The sequence below is a fragment of the Staurois parvus genome, unplaced genomic scaffold (assembly GCF_062004578.1).
Source record: "Staurois parvus isolate SC_StPar_1 unplaced genomic scaffold, SC_StPar_1.0 ptg000327l, whole genome shotgun sequence".
NCBI classification, from domain to species: domain Eukaryota; kingdom Metazoa; phylum Chordata; class Amphibia; order Anura; family Ranidae; genus Staurois; species Staurois parvus.
This window is the reverse complement of record NW_028318123.1, coordinates 5703885-5729754: the sequence shown is the minus strand read 5'-3', so window position 1 is coordinate 5729754 and position 25870 is coordinate 5703885. Positions and strand designations below refer to the sequence as shown.

Below are 25870 nucleotides of genomic sequence, written 5' to 3'. Positions count from 1 at the left end.
CAGCGATGCACCACCGAGCCATTCTTTCCATTGGTGTCATGTCTCTGGCTGCGCTTTGTTACGTGTCCCAGAAGACTGTGGGGGGGGGTGAACTTCCGCTTGGATCGCCTAGGCGGTTGGAGCGGAAGTGGGAGCTGGTATGTGTCGAAACCAGGTACCCCCCCCACACGCACACATGCATGCGCGCGCGTGTAGTAACAACTCTCAGTAAAAGCTCAATGTGTTCATCAGATATTTTGGTTCCAATTTTGCCGTTTGGGAAGACAGAGTTTATAAAGTCCATCAAAGAGACACTGTCAGTTTTTTCTTTGTCCGCATGTGTTCGCTAAGTGTACACAAATTTTACCAAAAATTCCCAAAGTAATAAACTTTTTAAGTAAGTTTACAATTTTGTGTTGGGCCCATTCATAGCCGTTTTGGGCCGCAGGTTGGACACCGCTTGTTTAAAGAATATTTTATTTTACTGTCTCTGAATAACACCTTGGTAAGGAAAATGCTGATCACTGCCTGGTGGTGCCTCAGGGTCACACAGTAGATACCCAAGGTCTGCGCATTGAACACCAGAGGTCTGGATGCTTCTTTTTGCAGTACAATTAAGTAATGACTATCTTCAACTCAGTTTGGACTTGTGATTTCAGAGCACTGCTATGAGACCTATATAGTACTGTTAATTTATTTACTGACATATACCGTAAATTAAAACCATACTCCCCTGGGGTTGAAAAAGAGAAGTTTGGAGGCTGATTTACTAAAGGCAAATAGACTGTTGACTTTGCAAGTGCAGTTGCACTCCTTTTCTCCAGAGCTTTGTGAATGTGGTGAAACTTAACTTTGTAAAGAATACCCAATCAAGTGCAAGGCAAATTTGAAAGAAAAACAGCATTTTTGCTTGCACGTGATTGGATGAAGGAAATTAGCAGAGCTTCTCCACATTCGCTAAGCTCTGGGGAAAATTAGTGCAACTGCACTTGCAAAGTGCACAATTTGCCTTTAGTAAATCAACCCCCAGTCACCAGCAATGCTGTGTATGAAATAGTGGTTGTATTAATCACATATTAATTAAAATGTTGACATGTTTCTGTATTACTGATAGGAATGTATCAGTAATAATTTAATAGTGTAATTTCTATCACTGATTGTATGATTGTATGGTATATCTGTCAATTCTAAGGGTGTCTCCATGCTGATGGCAAATAATGTAATACATTTTAGCTGCTTAAACAAGAAAATAGCTGGCACCTGGGTAACGTCTTTAATATTGGGTTCTTTATTTGCTCACATAATAGGATCCAGTCCAAAAAAGTGGCTTTAGTATTTCAGCTATACAGCCTTAGTCATAGCAATGTTATTGAAGATGTTACCAATTTGCTGGCTATTTTCTTGTTTGGCCTTGTGTCTTAAAGGTCAACAGAAACCCTTGTCTGTGCATTGGTGTTCTCTGTTCCACAGCTGATAGCAGGTTGAGCAAAGCTTTTTATTTTTCCTCTCATATTTTAGCTGCCTAAGGCCCCTTTCAGATGGGTGAACCTGTCAGCCGATCTGGCCGATTTCTGCTGAACAAGTGGGTGACAGGTCTGTGTCCGCTCCCCTGCTGCAGAGTGGACATAGACTCGGCCTGCTGTTTTCTATGGGGCAGTCAGATGGAAACGGACCATCTATCCATTTCCACCAGACTGTCAACCGATCCGATCTGCCAAATGGATGGGGAACAGATCCCCACCCATCTCTTTTCGGCATACAGGATCGGATACCGGTGGATGCCAACGCTCCGCTGACACCTGCCGGTCCATAGAAGACTATGAATGATCCGATCAGATCTTCTTGAAAAACTGACAGGCGGACCTGTTCGGACAGTCAGTGTGAAAGAGACCGAATACTTGGCTTAAACTGTAATCTGCTAAACACTTCTCCTATTACATTTATGCTTTCAAAACCAAAAGTGCAATTTAATTGAACCAATGGTTAAATCCAATCACTTAGCAGGCAGCTTTCTGTATAATCTGTTTGTGATACCTGTTGCTGCAGAAAGTCTTTCACTGCCCTTTGGTGCATATTCATTTGAATTTGTTGGCAATACATCAGACTGCAGTCAAAATCTGACATGCACCATTTTTTTTACAGCACACAGTACTGCATCACAGTGCTTTGCGCTGCAATGTGTGCATGTTGGCAAGATGCACTGGGGTGCCATTGAGATTGAATGGCACCTCATGGCACCAATGCACGTTACTGTACCACACCAGTTTGAATGCAGTCTACCCTTCCCCCATTCTATCAGAATCTTTAAAAAAGAAGTTTTAGATACAATTTACATTCTGCCTTTGGTGACATAAAGGTCTGAAACTGTTTCTATTTCTTGCTGTCTCATTATGGTTTGAGCACTAAAGAAACCTTCCAGCACACGCCGCAAACACTGTAATTTGCTGGGTGTGTGGGAAAACCAATTTAATGCCCATTTCTTTACTCTCTGCTGTAAGTAGAAATGATGCAGGCCCTGTTGCTTCAATAACCTGCCATATTTGTCCATCCTTCTATAAGCAAACCTGCAATAAGAAAAATATCTGAACTGTCATTATTGATCTTCTTCTAAAAACAATGGTTGTCTTTCTTTCTATGGCCCAGAATTGGTAGAAGCCAGTGGTTTTAGAATGCCTGATAAGCCTACCTGTTTTGGATGAGTAATTGCACTGAAGTCAGTATTAAAACAAGGCAAGTAACATTTTCAGAAGAGGATAAGCTTTGATGGCCTCCTCATTTTTCTAATGACAGATTTTCTTCAATGTGCCCAACTGCTTTATATAGAGTTGTTCTACTTAGCCTTGGTTCACGCTGATGCGATTTCTGATGTGTTCCAGAATACATAGAATCACATGACAAGTGAAATAACATGAGTTTCTATGGAGGCCATTCACAAATATATAGAGTGCGATTAAAATGCGATTCTAAAAAGGGTCCTGTGTAAGTTTAGTGCGGTGCGATTTGTAGCTACATAGGCTTGAATGGAAATCACAGACTAGTTCCTCATCAGGTCCACCCTGCTTGTGACTGACACCGCATGGCAGGCGAAATCCTCTATTCAGTCCAGTAACAGCTTCACAGGAAAGGAGACTTGATGGGGAACTATTCTTTGAGTTATTGAGTGGGATGGGCCTGATGGGGACCATTAATTCATGCTCGTTGCATCTTTGGTGGGTGGAGCTTGATGGGAAACTCTGAGGCTGGTTCCCCATCAGGTCTGCCTTGCATGTGATTGACAGTGCATGGCAGTGGGCAGATTTGAAAGGACTGAGTGGTGGCTATTGATCCTCCCACTGCCATGCTTCAATCAAAAGTAAAGCAGACCTCATAGGGAACTCTTGTCTAAGCTTCACCAACCTCTTGTGTGAAACCACTCATCCTTGCACCTGTCAGTATGGCCGGGATGGGGGTTGGAGGGTTAGGGGGAGTGCACTGTGGAAGGAGTGTTCCGTATGGACACTGTGTCCTCAGTGCTGGCATTGACAGATTTATGTAGCTGAATCAGGCACAAGCACCTTCACTTTCTGTGTTGTGTCTTCACAGAATTTTAAAGGGTGTCTATTACACCCCAATATGAATTCCCCAGAATGTGTTCAAATCTAAAAATATTATTTTAGTGTTTTTTGAAAAACTATGTTCAAGCAGTGCCATTTCAGTTTATAATCCCAGGAAAGGGGTATGATATAAAGGATTAATGTGATATCTCCCTGTAGAGTGGCACAGAATAGCTCAAGGAGCTGCAAAATCAATTATAAATACTTCTCTAATTGAAGCCAACTCTAAAGTACTAATGAGATGGTACATGGTCCCTGCTAGAATTGCTCAGTGGGAACCAGGAGCCTCCCCTCAGTGTTTCCGAGGTTGCGGCCAAGAAGTTACAGCCTATCATGTCTGGTACACTTGTCCTAAAGTCCGTAGGTTTTGGATCCGCATCTATTCCTTTATCAATTCCCTTACAGGGAAGCAATGGTTTAGGGAAGCGATTGTGCTATCAAATATTAAAGCGGAGTTCCACTTGACCTATCAAAAAATAAAAGTCAGCAGCTACAAAAACTGTAGCTGCTGACTTTAAAAAAAAACAGCCACTTACCTGTCCCTCGGTCTAGTGGTGTGTCCCCCGCAGCTTGTTTCACCAGCCGTCCTGTATTCCAGGAGGCCGGCATCTTCAGTGTGGGCACCCGGCTGTGATAGCTTGCGGCTTCACAGCCGGGTACCCACTGCACATGTGCGAGTAGCGCTGCGCTTTGTAAATGGTCCTGTAGTCTTCTGGGACCTGTCATGTGTCCCAAAAGACTACAAGGAGGGAGGGAGGATACCTTCCGTTTCCGATCGCCTAGGCGATCAGACCAGAAGTGGGAGCGGGTACCTGTCAAATTCAGGTACCCGCTCCCCCCACCGCTCCCCAAACATGCCAATCCTTAATGGGGAGCGGTCCTTAAAGCAGAACGTCCCCTTTTGGAAGGAGCTCTGCTTTAAATTGAGGGTGCCAATAATTTCGACCAGTCCATTTTGGAGGTTTTGTGTGGAACGTGTCAGATTGGCTTTTTGTTTCTCTACTTTTTTGGGTTATACCAATTCAAACAAAAGAAATAAACATGAGAATGCCTAAACATTTGTAATTTCGACAATTCTCTGGGTAAAGTGGTGCAATATCTGACAGAAATGCAGGGGTGCCAATATTTTTGGCAATGGCTGTATGCATTTTTCCACTCCATTTTACTAAATATCATGCATTGATATAGACTAATAAATAATGGATATGTCAGAGATTTTTATTATCGTGACATATATTTCCATTAGGTACCCAAATTAAATGAAATGCCTTGAAACCCAAAATTACAAGGGACTATGTATCATGCTGCTTGAATGGGACAGGAATGTATGCTTGTTCCACATTGTGACAAATGTGGGCAGTTCTTGGCAAGAACATAGAGACAGTCATCACATTCTGTGTGCATTAAATATATCTCTGTGTTCTCTACAGTCTAATTTTCTGTGCCAGAAATATTTCCTCTATGAGAACCAATATGACGTGAGATGTTAGGCAGTTAAAAAAAACAGCTGATTTCTCGAATGCGACCAAACATTCAATGATCTCTGATATGTCCATGTCTGTGCTGCAGTTTACAGTTGACCAGTAATAATATGGCAGACTGGACTTGAGCTATAGGAGAACATATTTAGTTCCTCAACAACTAGCAAGCCACTGGAACATTTACCAAGCTCTGATATACCATGAACCAGAAAGGAACATAGGGGCTCCTTTTTGTTTCTATTGCTGACTAGAGCGGGCAGAGAGAGTATGGAAGTGATGTACTTTCTCTCTGCCACCATTATGAAGTATGAGAGGAGCAGCACACTACAATTAATATAGCAAATGGTCCTAATGTAGTCATTGGTGGTTCCTTGCTGAAAAAAAAACATCCATTTCCTGTTGTGTGATAAGCCTGTGAAAGACTTTTTTTTTTAACCCCTGAATACTTTTAGGGACAGTTTACGCCATAGAATTGCAGTGTGGATGTGTTCCAGATGCGTTTTCCGTATGCTCATTTTTGACGTGTTTTGATGCGTTTCGTGTGTTTTTGATGTGTTACGGTTTATTTTTTCCCTCTCTCTTTTTCTTCAACTTAAATAAAGATGTGTGTTCCAGTGTGTTTTTTTTATTTTTTTTGCTTTTTGATGTATTTTACTGCTTTCCAGTACAGTTCAGTGCAGAAAAAAATGCAGCATGTTCTACTTTTTCTTCTCGAACTGGAACGCACTGGAACTGACTGCACTGGTGTGAAATTTGCCATTGGAAACCATGTAACCTATCATGAATGCATTTTTGATGCAGAAAAAATGCACTGGACTGCATGTGCTGGGAATTGGCCCTTAGTGCTATAAACAGAGAAGGCAGACATATTGAAGAAAACATTTTCATTTTAAAAAGTATTTCAGACTAAAAACTGTGTCAAATAACATGGAAGGCTTATTTGCCTACATTATTGGTTAAACCTTTTTGGTTTGCAAAAGTAGAACATTTAGGAAGAATAATTATTTTGTGAAACTATAACCTGACAGGTTTAGTGAGGTGGGCCAACAGGAACCAAACAGCCTTCTTGCTCCATAGAGCCATGTTAGAAGCAGTTGGTATCTACATGTCTCATTCTGTCATCTTAAAAATATGTTTCTTTCTTATTTTAGGATAGTGGGTGAGGCCATTCAAATCATTCCTTTCTGCCACTTGGCCAACTGTTCATGCAGAAATGCTGTTTTATAGTACAAATGCAGCCCAATGTTATAGAGCAGTTTATTTCAAACTGCATACAGCTGTTTTAGGCGTAATGGCCATCATCAGTGCTGTGCACAGGCAGTGTCTTTAGTACCAACAAGAAATTATAATCTCACAAGTTATGATGAGGAAGGCCAAAAGCATCCAAAAATCAACCATTGTTTAGCACAGTAGAGGCATCTTAAAACTGAGTATTTCTGCATGTTTCAGTTCCAACGCAAATCTAAAAAAATAAAAAGGATAGTGGGTAGAGCTATAGATAAACTTTACACTTTGTGGTGAGGGACATATTAACAGAAGTAACAAAACAAGCTCACCTGGTGGCCAACCTACTTGGTATGCAGCGCCTGACATCACCAAAGGGCTGAACAAGGGGCAGACTGACAACTCATGGGGCCCCCGGGCAGTAGGGGATCATGGGGTCCCTGTGTTGTTGCCCAAACTCAAAAAAGTGCCCGAGTTTCCAAATGGTCAGTCCGCCCCTGGGCTGAACATAAGTACAGTGTATGCAGTGCTACAGAAAATGGTCAGAGACTTGGATGTACTACAGTACACGGTCAGAGACTGCAGGCATGCTAGAGAAAAGGAGCAAATATACAAAATGAGAAAAAAAATGGACAGCACAGAACAAGTAAGGAAGGGTGAAAGAAATAAACCAAATCAATTACCAACTATTATTACACAGGATTTATATAACGTCAAAAGTTTGCACAGCACTACAAACTGGAGGGAGACAGAATATTCACAATATAATTCAGTACAAAAGGAATCAGAGGGGCCTGCTCATTAGAGCTTACAAGAATTCAGCTTAAAGAATATTTTCCTTCACTGTCTCTGAGCAAACACCTAGGAATAGAAAAACTGACCACTCCCCGATGGGGCCTAATGGTCACACGGGAAGTACCAAAGGGCTGCGAGTTGGACACCAGGGATTTAGATGCTTCCATATGTAATTAAATTAAATGATGACTAACTTAGTTAAGCCTCACTGATTTCTTGAGCACTGTCATGAGACACTCAAGTGTAGAGACCCTCAAGTGTATTTGGAGACCTAAATTCGACCCATACTCTTCCAGGTTTGAATAAGGGAGGCTTGGCCACCAGCAGTGTTGTGTATGAAACAGTGGTCATAATATGGAAATCCCATATCAATGAAAATGTTGCTGTCTTTTCTGTAATAGTAATTGTATACAGTGTAATTTCTCTCCCTTTTTCCGAGGCTCTGCATGTATCTGCCCCAGTGTTTGTCCTGAAAGCATGCATCACAGATCTCTCCCAGCAGAGAGAACAAGCTGTCACCAACAGCTCTTGTACTACTGAAAGAAAGTCTGTGTGTGAAATAAAAGAATAATAACAAAGATAAAATAGCTAAATCAGAGCTTGATCTAGGTTAGTGTCAGAGTTTGTGTGTCACCATCATTTTAGGGGGGATACAAATTAAAAACACAACTCCTACTACAGCTACAACTCCAATTCCAAACAAAAACCTGGGGCGATGTGTACAATCTACATATAACAACAGAATGCAATGATTTACAAATCTCACAAACCCATATTTTATTCACAATAGAAAACATATCAAATGTTTAAACTGAGAAAATGTACCATTATAAGAAACAAAAATGTGGTAATTTGATATTATACATATATGTGGTATCACTATGAATATCAGGAGTGGGGGGATTTATTTTGGTGCTTTTTTTATGGTGGTGGGTCAAGGTAAAGGCAAAAAATATACAGCTAACAGTTTGTTTTTTGTTTTGGGGGGGCAGGTTTGTTTTATTTAGTTTTTTTTTAATAATAAAAAAACATTAGGGTAATATCCAATAACATTTGCCACCAAATGAATGCCCATTCATCCTGAACAAAACAAGATATAATTCACCCAGATACAACTTGCAACAAGTAGATACAAATATATGTACATTGATAGGCCTCGTTCACCCTGGGCATACTGTACAATATCGTACGCTAGTGCAGAGGCGTGTTTACTCATAGGCGATCCACAGGTATTTCGTGTTTCCCCGTGCAGCCAGTCCCATTGATGTCTATTAGGACATAGCTGCTGAATAGACTCAGCCACTGTGTTCCAATATCACATGTTGCAAAGTGTATCCAGGTGAATTATACATTGTTTAGTTGTTATCGGATATCACCCTATTGTTTTGTAATTATCAAAGGAACCCCCACACACACCCCAAATAAAAAGAAAAAAATAACTGTTAGCTGTACATTTTTTGCTTTTACCATGACACACCATGAAAGAAAGCACCAACATAATTGTCCTTACTCCTGATATTACTGGCAATAGCACATATATGTATAATACTTGTGGTTTGTACTTGTAGTAGAGGCAAGTGTGCACGAGACCAAACTATCACATGCCAAAGTAGTAAAACATTTTTTCCTAGTTTTACCATCTATCTTAAAGGGGTAAAAGCTTAAATGATTTTAGTGATTGGGTTTAAATCTACTTTACATGTGATCCCTGTAACCGCTTTAAGCTGATTTTAGTCAGAATGTATGGTTTACTAACATTTAAACTTTTTGCCACTGCATGACAAAAAACTGCCCATGGCACTAAGAAATATTGAACTGTTTAAGGGTTCATGCACACAGGCGGTTAGCCCATTCAGCATAAATACAAGTGTCTTTTCCCTTCCCAAGCAACTCAGGTACAGTGAACACCCACCCATAAACAGGAATAACTGTGCACTGGTGTACTCCGGTATATGGCACTACTATTGCATACACAAGTATAGCATATGGGCGTATGCAAAATATTGTACCTTTTCTATTTTTTGCATGCGCATGTACATTATATTTTATGCTAGCACTGGTCTATACCTAAATAAAGCAGTGCACAGTCATTCACTTCTTTGGAAGGTTGTTCGCCACTCCTGGGATGCCTGGGTGAGGGAAGGACGCGCGCATATTTAATTTGAACAGTATCAAACAATTGTGGCAAAAAACAAAACCACCTAGGGGTGTCTACATTCCAAACAAAGGTATCTGGGGGGCTTGTACTGTCTTGACGTTTTTAATTTGTTTTATAACAGAAAGGGAAACAGTTTATTTTATTATTTTTAGTAATTTTCTTTTATATAGTAAAAAATAAAAAAAAAGTGTTTATTAAATACCACCAAAAGAAAATTCTATCTGTTCTTTAAAAAAAAAATGTCAGCCAAACTATCACAAAATGGTAATGAAGGGGTATTACAAAGTGGTTAGACATGTCCACTTTTTGGTGCAATGCTACTTTATCAATCTCTGAGGTTGATATCTTCAATCCCAGTTTTAAAGCAGTCAGGGGTTTCAGCAAGACTTTAGCTCCAGAGGATATTTACTGATCATCTTAGCAGATTTGGCCATATTGCAGATCTGGGTAGTGAGGTTGTTCAAACGAAGTCTTACTTAGCTGGTTCTCAGCTGGGCATTTAAACACCCCCATGTCCTACTGTGTCACGTTAGATCAGATGGTTGCACAGACATGAAAGAGTGTTGATTTATTCAATTTGATTAGGTTCATTTATCCTGTATGACATTATAGGTGTCTACATGACAAGGGAATGAAAAAGCAGGAGGGCAAAGTTGATTTAATAAGAAGTGATTTATTCCCTTTGTCCAACCTGGATTTTAAATGCCTCAGTGAGAGAGAGTTAAACTGCACGTCAGGGTCAAATAATAAAAAAGAGATGCAATACATTTCTGAAATACAGTGCATGCACTTTTCCCCTTCTTTATCCACAGGCCCTGCAAGTACAGAAAAATACCTGTTAATATTGGCAGAAATGCACTAAGCTCCTAATTCCCGTTGTGGGTAGACAATATGTTACCTTTTTAGACTGAAATCAAATGAAATAGTGTCAGCCCTGCTCATTTGTCTTTTGCTGAACTACGGAACACCTACCTTATCTTTATCCCCCCACAACATAGTGCGAGACTCCTTGTTATTTTACAGGCAGGAAGCAAAGAACACAGGCAGTTCTGGATTCTTGATAGAGTCAACAGGTATTGTTTTTATTATTAAAAAGATACACAAAATGCTTTCAATTGTATATTTTGTTACCAGACTGAAAGGGAGGAAATAAGAAAAGATAATTTAGGGTTTAAATATATTTTAAATCATATAAGAGTTTCTTATGGCTCAGGGATTGCAGTGTGAAGCTATTCCCAAGACTGCCCACTTGTCACAATAAATACAAGCAACCCTAGTCTCCTCTCTTTAATATCAAATCTTTTGACAATCTAAGCACACTTGAAAACTTAAAATTATAAAAAAAAAGAAAATTGCCCTGAATGGTGCTTTGCATTATCACAGATTTTGTGATTTAATTTGCATATTTACATCAAGATGCATCAATTTACAAGTGTCCCACTCTCAAGAGTCGCATGTAAATGTTTTTACTAAACTGAAAATCATAAGACTGCAACAGTGGCAAAATTGTGGATGGAAGAGAACACATTCTTACAGCTAATTAAGGCTAATTGGATATAATTTTCTTTCAAATTTGCCATTGTGCTATACTGCAAACCAGCTGAGACATTATGGCATCATTCAGATGCAAAATAACAAAGTAAGCACTATGTATACTCTACATTCGTTTTTTTAAAATGGCCTAAGGTTTAAAAGCTAAATAAAAAAGCTGTAAACACGTAGCTTTTACGTTATGTGTTATGCATCATCAGAAAGAGGTAATAACAGTTTACTGCTATACTAAATTTTAAATGGTGTACAGTACATATATTTTCTTTATATAGTCAGGGCAAAATAAAATAAAGATTTTTTTACAAATCAGTGATCCTTGCCTCCTATCCGCTGTCTATGTTGAGAGGACTCCATCCAAAGTGTTAATCGGAGAGAGAGAAAAAGCCGGAAAACAAACAGCTCCTGCTTTGCTTTCTCTTTACAGTAGCTATATGATCTCTAAGGCCGTGTCATGGTAGCACCCTGTATTAAATGTTTATTTTGTTATATAAAGATTTTTTTTAGCAATGGTAAAAAGATATTTTGGAAACTTTCATGAACGTAAAAAAATTAATTTAAATTAGGGGGGGGCGCATGCGCGGCATCACGGGAGACAGCCGCATGTAGCGGAAGCTCCATCCTTGCTCAGCTTTATACCATCTCTCCGGGGCCACACTATCCCTCGTTTCGGCCCGTAATCAGATGACCACCCCCCGGAGATCTTCCTGCATGCTGTCGGGGAGGAAAAAAGCCAGAGGGACAGCACAAAAATCCCTCACAACCTATCTGCTCAGGACACAGGAGCTCTGCAGCATGGCACAAGATGGAGCCGTAGGAGCATCCCCATCCCAGCTTGCACAGGACACAGCCATTCATCCACCTGCACAAAACAGTGAGTACACACAGCAGCTTTCAAAGGGGGACTTGGAGGCTAGTTTGGAATCTATGTACACTAAATTGGCTGCTAGACTTCAGTCGGAGTTGCATAAAAGTACAAATGTCCTTTCTCAAGAAATTGCCGCACTGGGGACTAGAACAGATCGCTTAGAAGCAAAGCATGATGAACTCCGTTTAGCCTATGGCGAGCCCTCCAGGGATAATGACATTCTACAGACCGCCGTTACGCAGTTACAAGTGCAGGTAGAAGATCTCGATAATTGTAACCACAGAAATAACCTGCGCATCCATGGGGTCCCTGAAACAGTGAAGGATCTCTCCCAGGCTATTACTAAGTCCCTTCTTCCTGACCAAGACCCCAAGGCCTTTATTTGCAACTGGGGACATTATTCTGTGCATAAAAGACTTCCTGATTAAAGAAGACATCCTTAGAGCAGCCTGAAACATCCCAGTGATAACCTTGGATGGCTCAAATCTACAAATTTTCCCAGATGTCTCCCAAGCTACGCTGGAGAAATGCTGGAAAATGCAGGAGATCACGTCGGTTCTTTCATAGGCTCGTATTCGGTATAAATGGGGATTCCCTTTTAAGCTGATCATTCCGCACAATGGCAGTACATATACAGTTACAACTCCTCTTGAAGGACACGACATCCTGGTGAGGGTGGGCCTAGCGGACACTTCCACACCTCAATGTCCACCTTTTACCCCCCGTGTTTCTCCCATCTGGAACACTCCTTCTCCAAGGCAGGAGTCAGACAGGAAGCAGGTTGACAGGTGCACTGGTTCTCTGTTATTCTCTATCATTTTGATTGAGGACTGGGTCATGCTTTTATTGCATAATTATATGCGTGTCTGTTGATTTTGGGTTAAGTCCCTTGATATCTTCACGTGATTTTGGCTAACATGTCCCTGATACCTAAACCTTTAAAAGATCACATCCTACCACAAAACTACAGACCCATCTCTGTTATGAATAACGACTTAAAAATATCCAGTCGTATCTTGGCAGATAGATTGGCCCCAATTACAATTATCTCCTCTTTGGTCTCATCTGACCAATCAGGATTTATCCCCGCTAGGCTTATCACTGATAACATTCATTTACATTGAACATAATCAAGATGCTAACTTGCACTCAAAAGAAGTGTTGTTGATGAGCTTAGATATTAACAAGGCCTTTGATAGTGTCCTCTGGCCCTACTTGTTTACGCTGTTGCAGAAATTAGGCTTTAGTGACAAATTTCTATCGGGATGGGGGGGGGGGGGGGTACGGGTTCTATATAATCTCCCCGACTTCAACTCTGACTGTTTTACCTTGGGCAGAGGCACCCGACAGGGATGTCTGCTCTCGCCCCTACTGTTTGCACTTATTTTGGAGCCCTTTGCTACAAATAAAGTCACATCCTGATATTTCATTGTATCCACTTTTGGTCTCACAATTTAAGTTATGTATGTATGCTGATGATGTTGTGCTCTTCTTACTAACCCATTAGTTTAATTACCAAATTTATGTACATTATTGAACAATTTTGCATTCATATCAGGTCTCACGGTGAATTTTACCAAATCTGTGAACATGCCTATCAATGTATTTGAACCCTTGGGTGAGTCACTACGTAGCTCGTTCCCATTTTGCTGGGCCACGGACAAGATCCAATACTTTGGTATTTATCTTACAGCCAGGGATTCTGGGTTATTTGTTGCTAATTACCCGCCATGTGTGTCTCGTCTTCATACTTTGCTTAAGATTTGGCATGGGTATCCCATCTCATTTCTGGGTAGAGTCACGGCCGTAAAAATGAATAACTTCTTTATTTATTTCGAGCTCTCCCCATATCGTTCTCTAAGACATTGTTGGATCCTTTTCAACGAGTTATAAACAATTTATTTGGAGAAATCTACACCCACGTTTTACATTGTCGGTGCTCTATAAATCACAAAGAGCAGGGGGCTTAGGCCTCCCTAATTTTTGGCTTTATTACCTAGCAGCCCGATTTTCTCAACTATCTCAATGGTCGACTATTAACTCCCAGACACTTTGGGTCATATTTGAATCTCAATCAATAAGCCCGTTCTATTTACCTAGTTTATTATGGACAAATATTCCACCTCCCTCATTAACTTATAATTTAATTGTTGGTCATTCCTTGACTCTCTGGTCCCACTATAAATCTAAATTGGGTCTTATCTCCCCTGTTTCATCCAGTTCGTCCTTTTTCAGTGACCCGAATTTCGTCACAGCGTTTTTGTCTCTGCAAACTTTTCGCTGGTAGTATGATTGGGCCCTTATCAGACTTTCAGAGAGGTGGAGCTTATATCTCCTTCAATACGTTACGTAGGCTTTTTGATATCCCTCTTTGAGAACATTACCGATATATACATATAAGACACTTTTTTAACTCTCATTTTGGTTTGACACCTTCATCCCTGATCGCAATTTTTGAGCGTATCAGTCGTGACTCTCCTAGATGTAGGAGTCTCATCTCAGATTTATATCGCTTTTTTCGGATGCCACCTTCCCTACTCCCCCCTTGTATAGACAGAAATGGGAGGCAGAGTGCGGTGCTACTTTCTCCGATGAGGACTGGGATTCCATGCTGGATAATATACGGAGGGGCTCTAGATTTCTCTCGGTCCATGAGACAGTTTTTAAAGTTTTAACTCGTTGGTATTATACCCCCTCTAGACTACATATCATGTTCCCAGGGACATCACACCTCTGCTTTATGGGCTGAGGCCTCACTGAAACCCTTGTGCATGTGTTTTGGGCTTGTCCTAGTCTCTCCTTGATCTGGAATAGAATCTCCGTGGTGGTCTCTGCCTTGGTGGATACTCCGTTAACTATGTCTATTCAAATCTGTTTATTGGGTGCTCCTATTTTGGGTGTTCCTTTCAACGAGATGAGGCTAATCCACACGATTTGTGTCTCATCCTTATGGGCCATTGCCCTGCATTGCAAGTCACCGATGGTTCCTTTGGCCTCTGTTCTGCGGAGAGTTAACATGGTTATGCTCATGGAACGTATTCACTATACACTGCTAGATGGGATGCACTTGTTCAACAGAAAATAGGATGGTTGGAAAACATATCAGCATTTATTGTCTGACTGATGGTCTATCATGGTTTGATGTGCTTTTAATCTTTGTAAACAACTTGGTTGTTTTGTATTTCTTACAGACTGCCTTATTCATGTATGTGCATTTATCTTTTTTATGCTTGTATTTTATACTACTGTTACTTACCTATGTGCCTTTTTCTTGAGGTGTTTTGATCCTCAAGAGTTTATACTGGTATTGCTGTCTGTACTTTAATAAAAATCATTTGTAAACAAAAAATAAATTCAAATTAGCCATAGGGGATCGGCAGGCAGCATATTGAATCTTGCTCGGGTAGAGCCTGTAGTCATCTAATTGCCCAAACCGCTGTTACTTCTCAGTTGTTTCTCCATTCCACCTGTTATAATATATAGGCACTTCCATTACTAAAGACTGCTGAGCTAAATTTCTTGACGCTGATTTTTTGGTTGTGCTTAAACACACTACAGTTTTATAAAATGCCTGTAATTAAAAACTATGTGGAGCCCAGAGGTCAGAAGAACTACAGCTTAAAGCAACTATTCTTTTAAATAATGTAGCCATACAATGTACTTAATTTAATTGGAAAAGAAATTAGAGCTACTGTTTCTGTTTTACCTAGGATTGTGTAGATGCTGGCTGGTGGGAAGGAGAGCTAAATGGCAGAAGAGGAGTGTTCCCAGACAATTTTGTCAAGCTACTCCCTCCAGATTTTGAGAAAGAAATCCATGTAAGTACCATATCTAGGTGTCTCTTTGTTTTAGTAGTAGATTTTACTGTTCTTACAGGAAGGAGCCATTATCATTCTTGCAGCCCTCAGACCAAGAACATAAATTTAATCAGGCTCCAGAGTACATTACAGACCTTTGGGGGCTACTTTCTCCTGTGCTATGTGTGAGGAAACAAACCCCCAAAATGGTTATTGATTGCAGGGGCATTTGTAGGAAGAGAATGCTTAATAGGATCTTTTACATGAAGGACTAGTCTTTATCGATTAGTAACACAAAACTCGTTTATGTGCATTCCATGCTTAAAAAAAAGACCAGTCTTTGATGTAAATGGTCATCTTAAGCATAATCTTCCAATAGGTGCCCCTGTAATAAATAACTATGTTTTTGGACTTGGATCCTCACATACATTGTTTATCAGAATCCAAACGCCTTCCCAGCACAGGATCACCCAAACTTACACTATATTGCCAAAAGTATTGGGACGCCTGCTTTTACACGCACATGAGCTTTAATGGCATCCCTGTCTTACGGTTCAGGATTGAGTTGGCCCACCCTTTAAAGCTATAACATCTTCAACTCTTCTTGGAAGTCTGTCACAAAGTTTAGGGGTATGGGAATGTTTGACCATTCTTCCAGAAGCGCATTTGTGAGGTCAGGCACTGATGTCAGGCAAGAAGGCCTGGCTCGCAGTCTCTGCTCTAATTCATCCCAAAGGTGTTCTATTGGGTTGAGCTCAGGACTGTGCTGGCCAGTCAACTTCCTCCACCCCAAACTCGCTCATCCATGTCTTTATGGACCTTGCTTTGTGCACTGGTGCGCAGTCATGTTGGAACAGGAAGGGGCCATCCCCAACTGTTCCCACAAAGTTGGGAGCCTGAAATTCTCCAAAATGATGCTGACTCCTTAAGAGTTCCCTTCACTGGAACTAAGGGGCCAAGCCCAACCCCTGGAGAACAACCCCACATAGCAGTCAGGCAAGTACTGTTCTCCTGGCAACCGCCAAACCCAGACACATCCATCGGATTGCCAGACAGAGAAGCGTGATTCATCATTCCAGAGAACACATCTCCATTGCTCTAGAGTCCAGTAGCGGCGTGCTTTACACTACTGAATCCGACGCTTTGCATTGCACTTGGTGATGTAAGGCATGGATGCAGCTGCTCGACCATGGAAACCCATTCCACGAAGCTCTCTATGCATTGTTGTGCTAATCTGAAGACCACACGAAGTTTGGAGGGCTTTAGCTATGGACTCTGCAGACAGTTGGCGACTTCTGTGCACTGTTTGCTTCAGTATGCGCTGACCCCACTTTGTCATTTTACGTGGCCTACCACTTCGTGGCTGAGTTGCTGTTGTTCCCAGTTGCTTTCACTTTGTTATAATACCACTAACAGTGAACATGGAATATTTAGGAAATTTGATGAACGTGTTGCACAGGTGGCAACCTATCACAGTACCACACTTGAATTCACTGAGCAACTGAGAGCAAGCCATTCTTTCAAAAATGTTTGTAGAAGCAGTCTGCATGCCTAGATGCTTGATGGTATACACCTGTGGCCATGGAGGTGATTGGAACACCTGAGTCCAATGATTTGGAGGGGTGTCCCAATACTTTTTGCAATATAGTGTATGTACAACCTGTTTCTGCAAGGAGACAAAATATACCATGTAGACCCTACTATTAAATTGCTTGGCTTCTTCAAAATTTGGTGCCCTGCAATCATACCAGTGCAATTATGAGTCTATATCCTATATTTTTTTGTTCATATAACTCAAAATGACTGAAACCCTAATACTATATTCAGAAGGATGTCTCATGGGACTTTCTATTCTTTTCTTAATTGCAAACACATATGGAAGAACACCACAATCGCAAGGTGATTCTGTGCAGTGTAATCCTACTAACTATGAGAGAACTAACACTTTAGAACTGAAAAGAATTTAGTAAATTAAGAGGACATGTCATAGTATACAAACCTTGACTTGATTGGCTCACCTTCTATGAGTTCTATACTTGCCATCCACGTAAGGTTGCTCTCAATTTTGCCTTTTCTTTCTAGCCTGCACTTGGAAGAACTGTTTGCTAACAGTTATTTCAGCTATAACTTCCTGCATCCACTTCTTAACTGCAGTGCCTGCCCCTTATGAACACATAAGATGGCTGCAGACAGGCAAGAAGTTATATTCCCCTGCTGTCTCGGTGGGGTACTCATTGGCCCCTGCTATTGCTTCACCCAAAAAACTAAAGCAATTCTTTAAAGTATATCTTTCCCTTTATCATTGACATCATTTAGGTGGCATTGATATTTTTTTAAGAAGTTGGAAAATCTCAAATATAAAGTAATAATTAGGGTGTTTAGCAGTATAAAGTGTTCGTTATTACCCCCTAAATGGCCTGATTCTTTCCTTATTATGGCTTTGTGCCCTGAATTGAGAGTAAAGAACATTTTAGTTTTATGAAATAGTAAATGATATATAAAATGGATCTGTGTACATTTATCCTGTCCATTTCAGCACACTACTTCTGCTCTGATTCCTGCAAATATTGGTCTATTTTATTAAATAGCTTGCAGAGAGTTTCAATTTACAATAAGCAATTGCGACCAATCAGATTTCAGCTTTCATGAGTATAACATATTGAAAAGAGTGTTGTTTGCTGTATATTAATTGCTTTGTTAAATATGAGCTCTGATCATAGGGAATAAGAGGAAAATGTATACACTAGGCTGAGTCTTTTTTCCTGGTTTTCCATGTTGGCATCATTGCCAGCTGTTTACTTCTAGCTAAAACCATACAGGAAACAGAGTTGGGCAACATGGGTCTGACAGGAATACAGGATCTATTCATATTGGTCACCTCAAATGAAATGTAAATAGGAACCCTGGCAGTAAATACGACACTTTGTATATTTTTCCTAAAATGCCAGGGTTGAAAGCAAATGCTAAAGGAGGACCCAACCCAAAATAGACCTCACTCACCTAACTTTAGGATGTGTGCACTGGTTACCTATTTAGTATGAGCTGTAAAAAGAATGTGTACAGAAGTTAGATTTCAGGAATTAAATGCAGGCTATATGATTGTGAACAGTGGTGTTTTAGGGGTGTTTTTATAAAAAAAAATCTGCTCAGCTGGCCCTTCGGAACTGCATGTAAAATCAAACATTCTCAAAATCAAACATTCTCAGGTTACACTGTATTCTTTTAAGATCAGAAATGCACAAAATACTGCAATATGGCTGCTAGATGGCGCTGACTATAAGAGGAAATAAGTATGTTCCTCAGCTCCATTTAGTGGCCATAATGCACTATTTTCCACATTCACTCTTTTGATTTGCACAGAATATAACCAGAGACCTTCCAATTTTACCCCATTCTCCCAGAATAAATTTACCCCATTCTCCCAGAATAAATTTACATACAGTTTTGATAGATGAACAGTTATGCAATTTTATATATATATATATATATATATATATATATATATATATATATATATATATATATATATATATAAATAAACCCCTGAGTGTTGAATCAAACTACACTGTATGCAATGCAATGCAATACCTAGCTGGTATCTATAACACAGAGCACTGTTCTGTTTTGTGCTGTAGAGCTTTGCCTCTCAAATCAAAACATATTGTGCCCAAGATATGCCTAAAGATTCAAGTAAAATTTGTTGAGGGATTTTGAAGAATTTATTATGGCTTAGGGATTTTCTCGACTCATAGTGATTATGCGGCGTGTGAATTGTTACTGGGAGCAGTGGATTTAGTAAACTACAATCTGTTCTTAGAAAAGAAGATAAAACATGCAGTCAGTTTATAGCAGTGAGGACAATGGGATTCAGTGGTCAGGAAGACTCAATTTTGCATCTTGTGGTCATAAAATACATTATCACATATGGGTAAATATAATTTTCGGGGTCAAAGGAACAAAAAAAAAAGGCTGGATGTAATATATGAAGTATTGCCCACAGTTTCATGTCTGTCTGCCTTTTAACACCTTAAGTACAAAATAGGCTTGACAAACTGTCAGGAATGAGAAGTAAAATTGCAGCAATTATGGAGTTTCTGTTTAATTCAGTGGTGGCTGTAAATTACACCCACCTACCTGGGTCAGCTCAAGTCATCCATTATACTGAGTGATATGTTCAAGGCTTAATGGCAGAAATGGCTGCTTTCAATGTTGTACATCTCTCCCCCAAGACCTTTTCCACATACGATCAATTTTACTTTCGCATCGTATGTTAACCTAGTAATATTACCTCATGCCCACAGCATTTTTCTCCCCTATTCTTTTCTGCTTATAAATGCATCCATTATAGCTAACCTTGCTACACAGCTCTACTTCATCTGTATGCATGGATAGATAGATTTTTTTTTATTAATTAAATATATTTTGCTGAAGAATCCGTACACTTGTTATGATCTTGTATATGTGCATATGTACAGTATGGTCAGTCTACCCAAAAGTGCCATTTTGGTTATATTAGAGTTTAGCGGTTGAACTGCTGCCATCATTTCTGATTCTGTTCCTGTCCATTAGGAGTTTTAGTTCCTCCTGCCCACCTTTGTGTGTTCCAGCTTTTGCTGTTCTTCATAATATTAAATAAATGCAAAACTCCAAGAGTGGGAGCAATTCCTAATGGCTAAGACAGGTGAGCAGTTCCAGGAACTCAAGCACAAATATGTCAGCAGTAGAGTGCTCAAGAGATCTACAATTTATAGCCCAGCTCCAGGCTCAGATATTTTTACAGTTTTTCCATCATTATTATTCTCATTAAAACTGTAATGTTGTTTTATTCAGAAGCTATCTGTAAACTCTGCTGAGGGTTGCTGATATGTGCAGCGAGAGCTGCACTTCTGGCTCTTTGTTGCATTGGAATTGTGTCTAAGGCCTGGTTCGGACCTATACGTTTTTTAATGCGTTGTGTATTTTGCAGAGACACATTACAGTTCATTTAACATGGTTTCCAATGGGACACGTTCACATCTATGTGTTTTCAGCTGCTGCATTTTTGGAAAGGGTCAGGAACTCTTTTTCCAGCAGCAGATTGTGTTTTAATGCAATAGACCTAAGTGGAACCATACCAAAAATGCAAGTGTTGCGTTTCACTATTTTTTTTCCAAATGGAAAGTATTGAGTGTGACTTTGGTGAGACTTTACTCTCTGGCACTCAAGTCACATCAAATCCACTTTAAAGTAGTGCAAGACCATTTTCAGTTGAAGCTTCTGTGACCAAGCCCCCTATGGACGGGACGAAACTCATCAGTGTGCATGGCCAGAGTGAGGGCTGAGGCCATCCTACTTCATATTGTTCCTCTGTGACTCATGAGGATCGGTTCGAGAAGCGTCCATCCTCATCCTTAACATTTTCAAATTTGCTGCGACTGTAAGTCACATAGATTTAAAGGGGTTCCATTGCCATTAATAGACTGCAGCTTGTCATGTTTCTTTGTGTCCAAAGTCACATGTTAGGGTAAAATGCTTGGGTTAGGGTTAAATGTTAGGGTTAAGGGTTAGAATTAAGTTAGTGTTAACAGCTAGGGTTAAGGTTAAATGTTAGGGTTAAGGGCTAGGGATAGGGTTAGCATATTTATTGCTAACTCTAACCCTAGCCCTTAGTCATGAAACTAACATTTAACCCTAACCTTTAATGCTAACCCTAGCCCTTAACCCTAATCCTTTAACCTAGCCCTTAAAACTGGCCCTTAACATTGACCCTAGGCCTTAATCCTAACCCTAGCCCTTAAATCTAACTTTAATATGTGACTTTAGACATATGAAGTCGCATGACAAGTCACAGCCCTTTGATTGCAATGAAACTCCTTCAAATCTATGCAACATAAAGTCACAGCGACTTTGAAAAGGTTCCTGCACTACTTTGATGGGACTTGACTTTTGAGTGTCAAAGAGCGTAAAGTCGCTTCAAAGTCAGAGTCAATACTTTCCTACTGGTAAAAAAAGTGCTGGGATAACTCATCAATCGCGACACGCATAATTGTGAACCAGGCCTAATATAGACACTAGCTCTGGCTTTGCAGCTGGGAATGGCACAGGAGGGTGCAGAGCACAATACTGGGGTCTGTTGTCCATTATAGACAGTGATCATGTAAAAAATTTAGTGTTTTAGGAATACTGATATTGGACCCAAAGAGTTGATAACCCCCTGGATGTCAGGAAGTTGGAAGCAAATTTAGATATTACAGCATTCACAAACAGTTGGTCCTCTTTCCAGTCTCTAGCAGTATCATCAAAGATTTGTAAATTGCTTGTCTCTTTAATTTTCAGTTTCTTTTTGGTAATATTTCACAAAACAGAAAAATTATAATTATTTGATTAAATAGTGCCAATATTCCATTTCTGACATACTGCTTACTGTAAATATTAATGCCTCTGCTGGGTACTTATTTTCACTTTTAGGAGCACTTCAAATACACATATCTATATACTATAACCTAGGTTATAGTACTTTTCTGATTTTATTATATTTTAAAATAATACTTATTATACGTTATTACAGCTTTCAAATCTGCTGCAGTCTTCACTTTCCAGGACACTTTTACTGCCAAACACTAGTTATAAAACTATGTAATTTACATACAGACCACTAACATTACTCTGGTCTTAATGGGTTAGGGCTATTCCAGATAAACTCAGAATAAAAGATTAAAACATTTTTTTTTATTTGGTTCTGATAAAAGTAGTATTTAGTCTTTTGAACTGGGGATCTAAAAATACAAAACATTTAGAAAATAGTTATATATACACTCACTGGCCACTTTATTAGGTATACCTTGCTAGTGTCAAGAAAATATCCCCCACACCATTACACCACCACCACCAGCCTGAACCGTTGCTACAAGGCAGGATGGATCCATGCTTTCATGTTGTTTACACCAAATTCTGACCCTACCATCTGAAGGTCGCAGCAACCAGTCTGCTCATTCTCAGCAAGGCATGTTCATCCACACAACTGCTGCTCACTTCTCTTTTTCGGACAATTCTCTGTAAACCCTAGAGATGGTTGTGTGTGAAAATCTCAGTAGATCAGCAGTTTTTGAAATACTCAGACCAGCCCGTCTGGCACCAGCAACCATACCATGTTCATAGTCCCTTAAATCCCCTTTCTTCCCCATTCTGATGCTTGGTTTTAACTTCAGCAAGTCACGATGTCTAGATGCCTACATGCATTGAGTTGCTGCCATGTGATTGGTTCATTAGCAATTTGTGTGACCAAGCAATTGAACAGGTGTACCTAATAAAATGGCCAGTGAGTGTATGTAGGAAAAGTAAAAAATATAAAATTCATTGCAATTTGCAGGTCTTCCTAATCAAGTTGTACACTGGCAGGAATTTAATGAACTGAGCAGTGCATTTTGAATTATACAGAATGAATATACATATATTTTTACATGCCCTATCATAGTGGAGTAATGAGTGTAATCTCCAGAGAACATTATATTCAATGTAAATATACACCTGCTAAGCCCTTTAGGATCTTACAGCAGCAAATCCATTAGGAAAGTTAAAAAGCATATTAGACTCTCTTAGCTGCTGCATTCATGTTTATTTAGAGATTATAGGTGTTTTTGTGTGAATAATTTTTCATCTTGTAACATTTACAGGAAAAATTAGGTTACAATCTTTTGGAAGATTAGTCAATTTATATTAGTTTACAGCCTTTCTCAGGTAACTTGTACAAAGACAATGGTCAGACATAATGACATGCTATCATTGGCCTGACCATGTGTTAGATGTGCAAAAAGAAAGTAGACATAAACACTAGTAGAACTTGATTATAATAACCCATATTTTCAATCATACCATAATACCTTAATGTGTTGAGTATTTACTGAATCAGGATCCTGGGGACCATCAACCACACCAAGCCTCCCCCTTGGAGAGAACCTGAAGAAGTAGAGTATTTGGGAACCATGAAATGCACTGAATTAAGGCAGCTAGAAAATATTTCCCCTCCTCGGTAAAGTCATTTGGAATCCACAGGTTATTCAGTTGTAAGAATACAAGTAGTATATAGTAAGGTGGGAGCAAGAATGACAAGCTGTGAAACAGATGGCTAAAAAATACTTGTATTATGTTCTTATGTGTTATAGTATGGAATACAGTAACACTCCATTCACACTTCCACAACTCCAAAGTCGCACAATTTCCAGTGCAACACTGGAATGTGACTTTGATGCGACTTTTGATCCAACTTTACACTCTCTGGATCAAAATCATATCAAAAGTCACATCAAAGTAGTGCAGGCACCTTTTCAAAGTAGCTGGGGCTTTAGCAGGTGCCATTAAAAAGAATGGGCTGCAACTTATAATGCGACTTTGATGTCCAAAGTTGCATGGCAAGTTCTGCAAGTTGCAATGAGGCTAAATATGTTATGCTGAATTATGCCATGCTACTATTTTAATTACTTTTATATGGATTGATTGAATAAATTAATGAAAGTTCAACAGTGCTATATGTGCATCATATTATTAGGAACCTTCAAAGTCCCATATCTGTAAAGTTTTTTATATTTATTCATTCACAATCACAAATGATCAGTCAATGCTGTGGGAATGTGAGATCTATCTGCCTGCTGCTAGTAAACATCCACTGCACAGCAGATAGATCTCGCACCCCCTGTGATGCTGACCGATCTTTTATTAGTGACTTGTTATAATTGGAACTGATCTCTCCACCTGCTTTGCTAAATGATGGTGCCCATCTCCAGCTCGTGCCCACTGCTATAGATACTGTAAGTGCTGTCAGTCAGCCCTCATTAGTTATTTGTGTCCTTACGAGCAGCATGGGGTGGGAGTGGGAGTTGTCTGATCTTGCTGCTTAGGAAGTATTGGTATGGAAACAATTGCTACATGCATTTGGTTCCCTTGGGAAAAATGTTAAAGATTTGGTTATATTTCTACTTTAGCACATACAGAAAGATGTATGAAGGCTTTAGAAATGTCAGCATGGCAGATGCAGAGTAATAATGTCCTTACGGTACATCTATAATTATGTCACGCATGTCCAGTCTTGCTGCACAGCTGTCAATGCCGCATTAGAGATGCCAGGTTATAATGTTATCATGGTGCATCTATAATGATTTCAAATATGTCCTGAACTACTGCAGAACTGGTACTCAACATTACAGATGCAGGGTAACAATGTAATTATGGTCCATCTATATTGATGTTACACTTGTCCCAACTTTCTTTAGGTTTTGAACAGTGTATGGCTAGCTTTACAATAATAATGGAGGGATAAACAATGTAATGTGTCACAGACTCCTTTACCTGTAACTTGCAACATACAGTATCAAGGCCACACTCCCTCTGAAATAGTCCCTAAAGGGAGGAAAAGCATCAGTGTTTTGTGGCCTGGCATGTCCCTTTTGAGCATGCAGGAAGCATCCTATGATTGATGGGCAAGATTAGCCTGTTCCACAGTGGGTATTTTTCTGATAACAGATGGGGATTCCTGTTCTCTTCAGGAATATCATCAACATTGCAGATTACAACTATGGATTCCATGAAACTGGTACACTACGAGCCCTATCTGCATTGTGTGGGTAGGTAAACCTTTGACTCCCCACAAGGTGTTTGGGCATGGCCACCTAAGGTAATCTGATCGCTGATCTTTGTGTACCTATGTGGAAGAGCCAATTCTTGGGTTGGTATTCTCTACCTGTATTTAGCAGAGCAGTTGATGGACTGATGCATCTACTCTGGTGTTCCTCTTTATTATACTCCTTCTCAGTCCCATATTCCGGGTAAAGTACCCTCACTGAACTACAGCTTGGATGTTTTAGTGCTCTATAAGGAACCTGACATATTCGTATCAAATATTATCATTACTCTCTTTTGTTTAATTCCAATTGTAGCAATGATCTGCAGCATGTGCTGGAAGCAAAGTGATAGTACCTGCTTTATGTATAATTAGTGGATCCAATTGGATCTTCAACATTCAGTTGATGGATATTACGAGTTACAGTAATGCATTCAGTTCTGGGGTAGAGCTTGAGAAAATATCAACTTTCAGTGGAATATGTTTGAACTGGACAAAATTGGTGTCTTCTGGTCTGGTGATGCTCAAAATAGGGAGCCCTATTAATGTGTGAAGGGCAAGGGAAAGATTTTTGATGTTTTTAAATGTGATTAATGCATGAAGGTTTTTGAGGCAATGAAATAAAAAAGAGATACAATTATGTAATGAAATTGGATATGTTAAAATAATAGATATCATTTTGTAACTGTGGGTTATCCAAAGACATGCTGGCAGGTTCATCTGCTCCTGTCTAAATTGGCCCTAGTACGTGTATGTATGAATGTAAGTTAGGCACCTTAGCTCCTTGAGGAAAGGGACTGATATTAAAGTACAATATACTGTATAAGTAAAGCAC

The 25870-nt window shown here is 39.7% G+C and overlaps 1 protein-coding gene across 4 annotated transcripts in view; it reads left to right on the top strand.

Annotated features, from left to right (window-relative positions):
* Nucleotides 1-25870, top strand: part of SH3KBP1 (SH3 domain containing kinase binding protein 1) — a 544697-nt gene that overhangs the window by 438177 nt on the left and 80650 nt on the right. For 3 of the 4 annotated variants that reach the window (XM_089683906.1, XM_089683904.1, XM_089683907.1), the window contains one exon: nt 15357-15464. The exons of the other annotated variant lie outside the window; for it this stretch is intronic. In XM_089683906.1, the coding sequence (XP_089540032.1) occupies nt 15357-15464 (108 nt within the window). The remainder of the gene's footprint in view (nt 1-15356; nt 15465-25870) is intronic. 4 annotated transcript variants of the gene reach the window in all.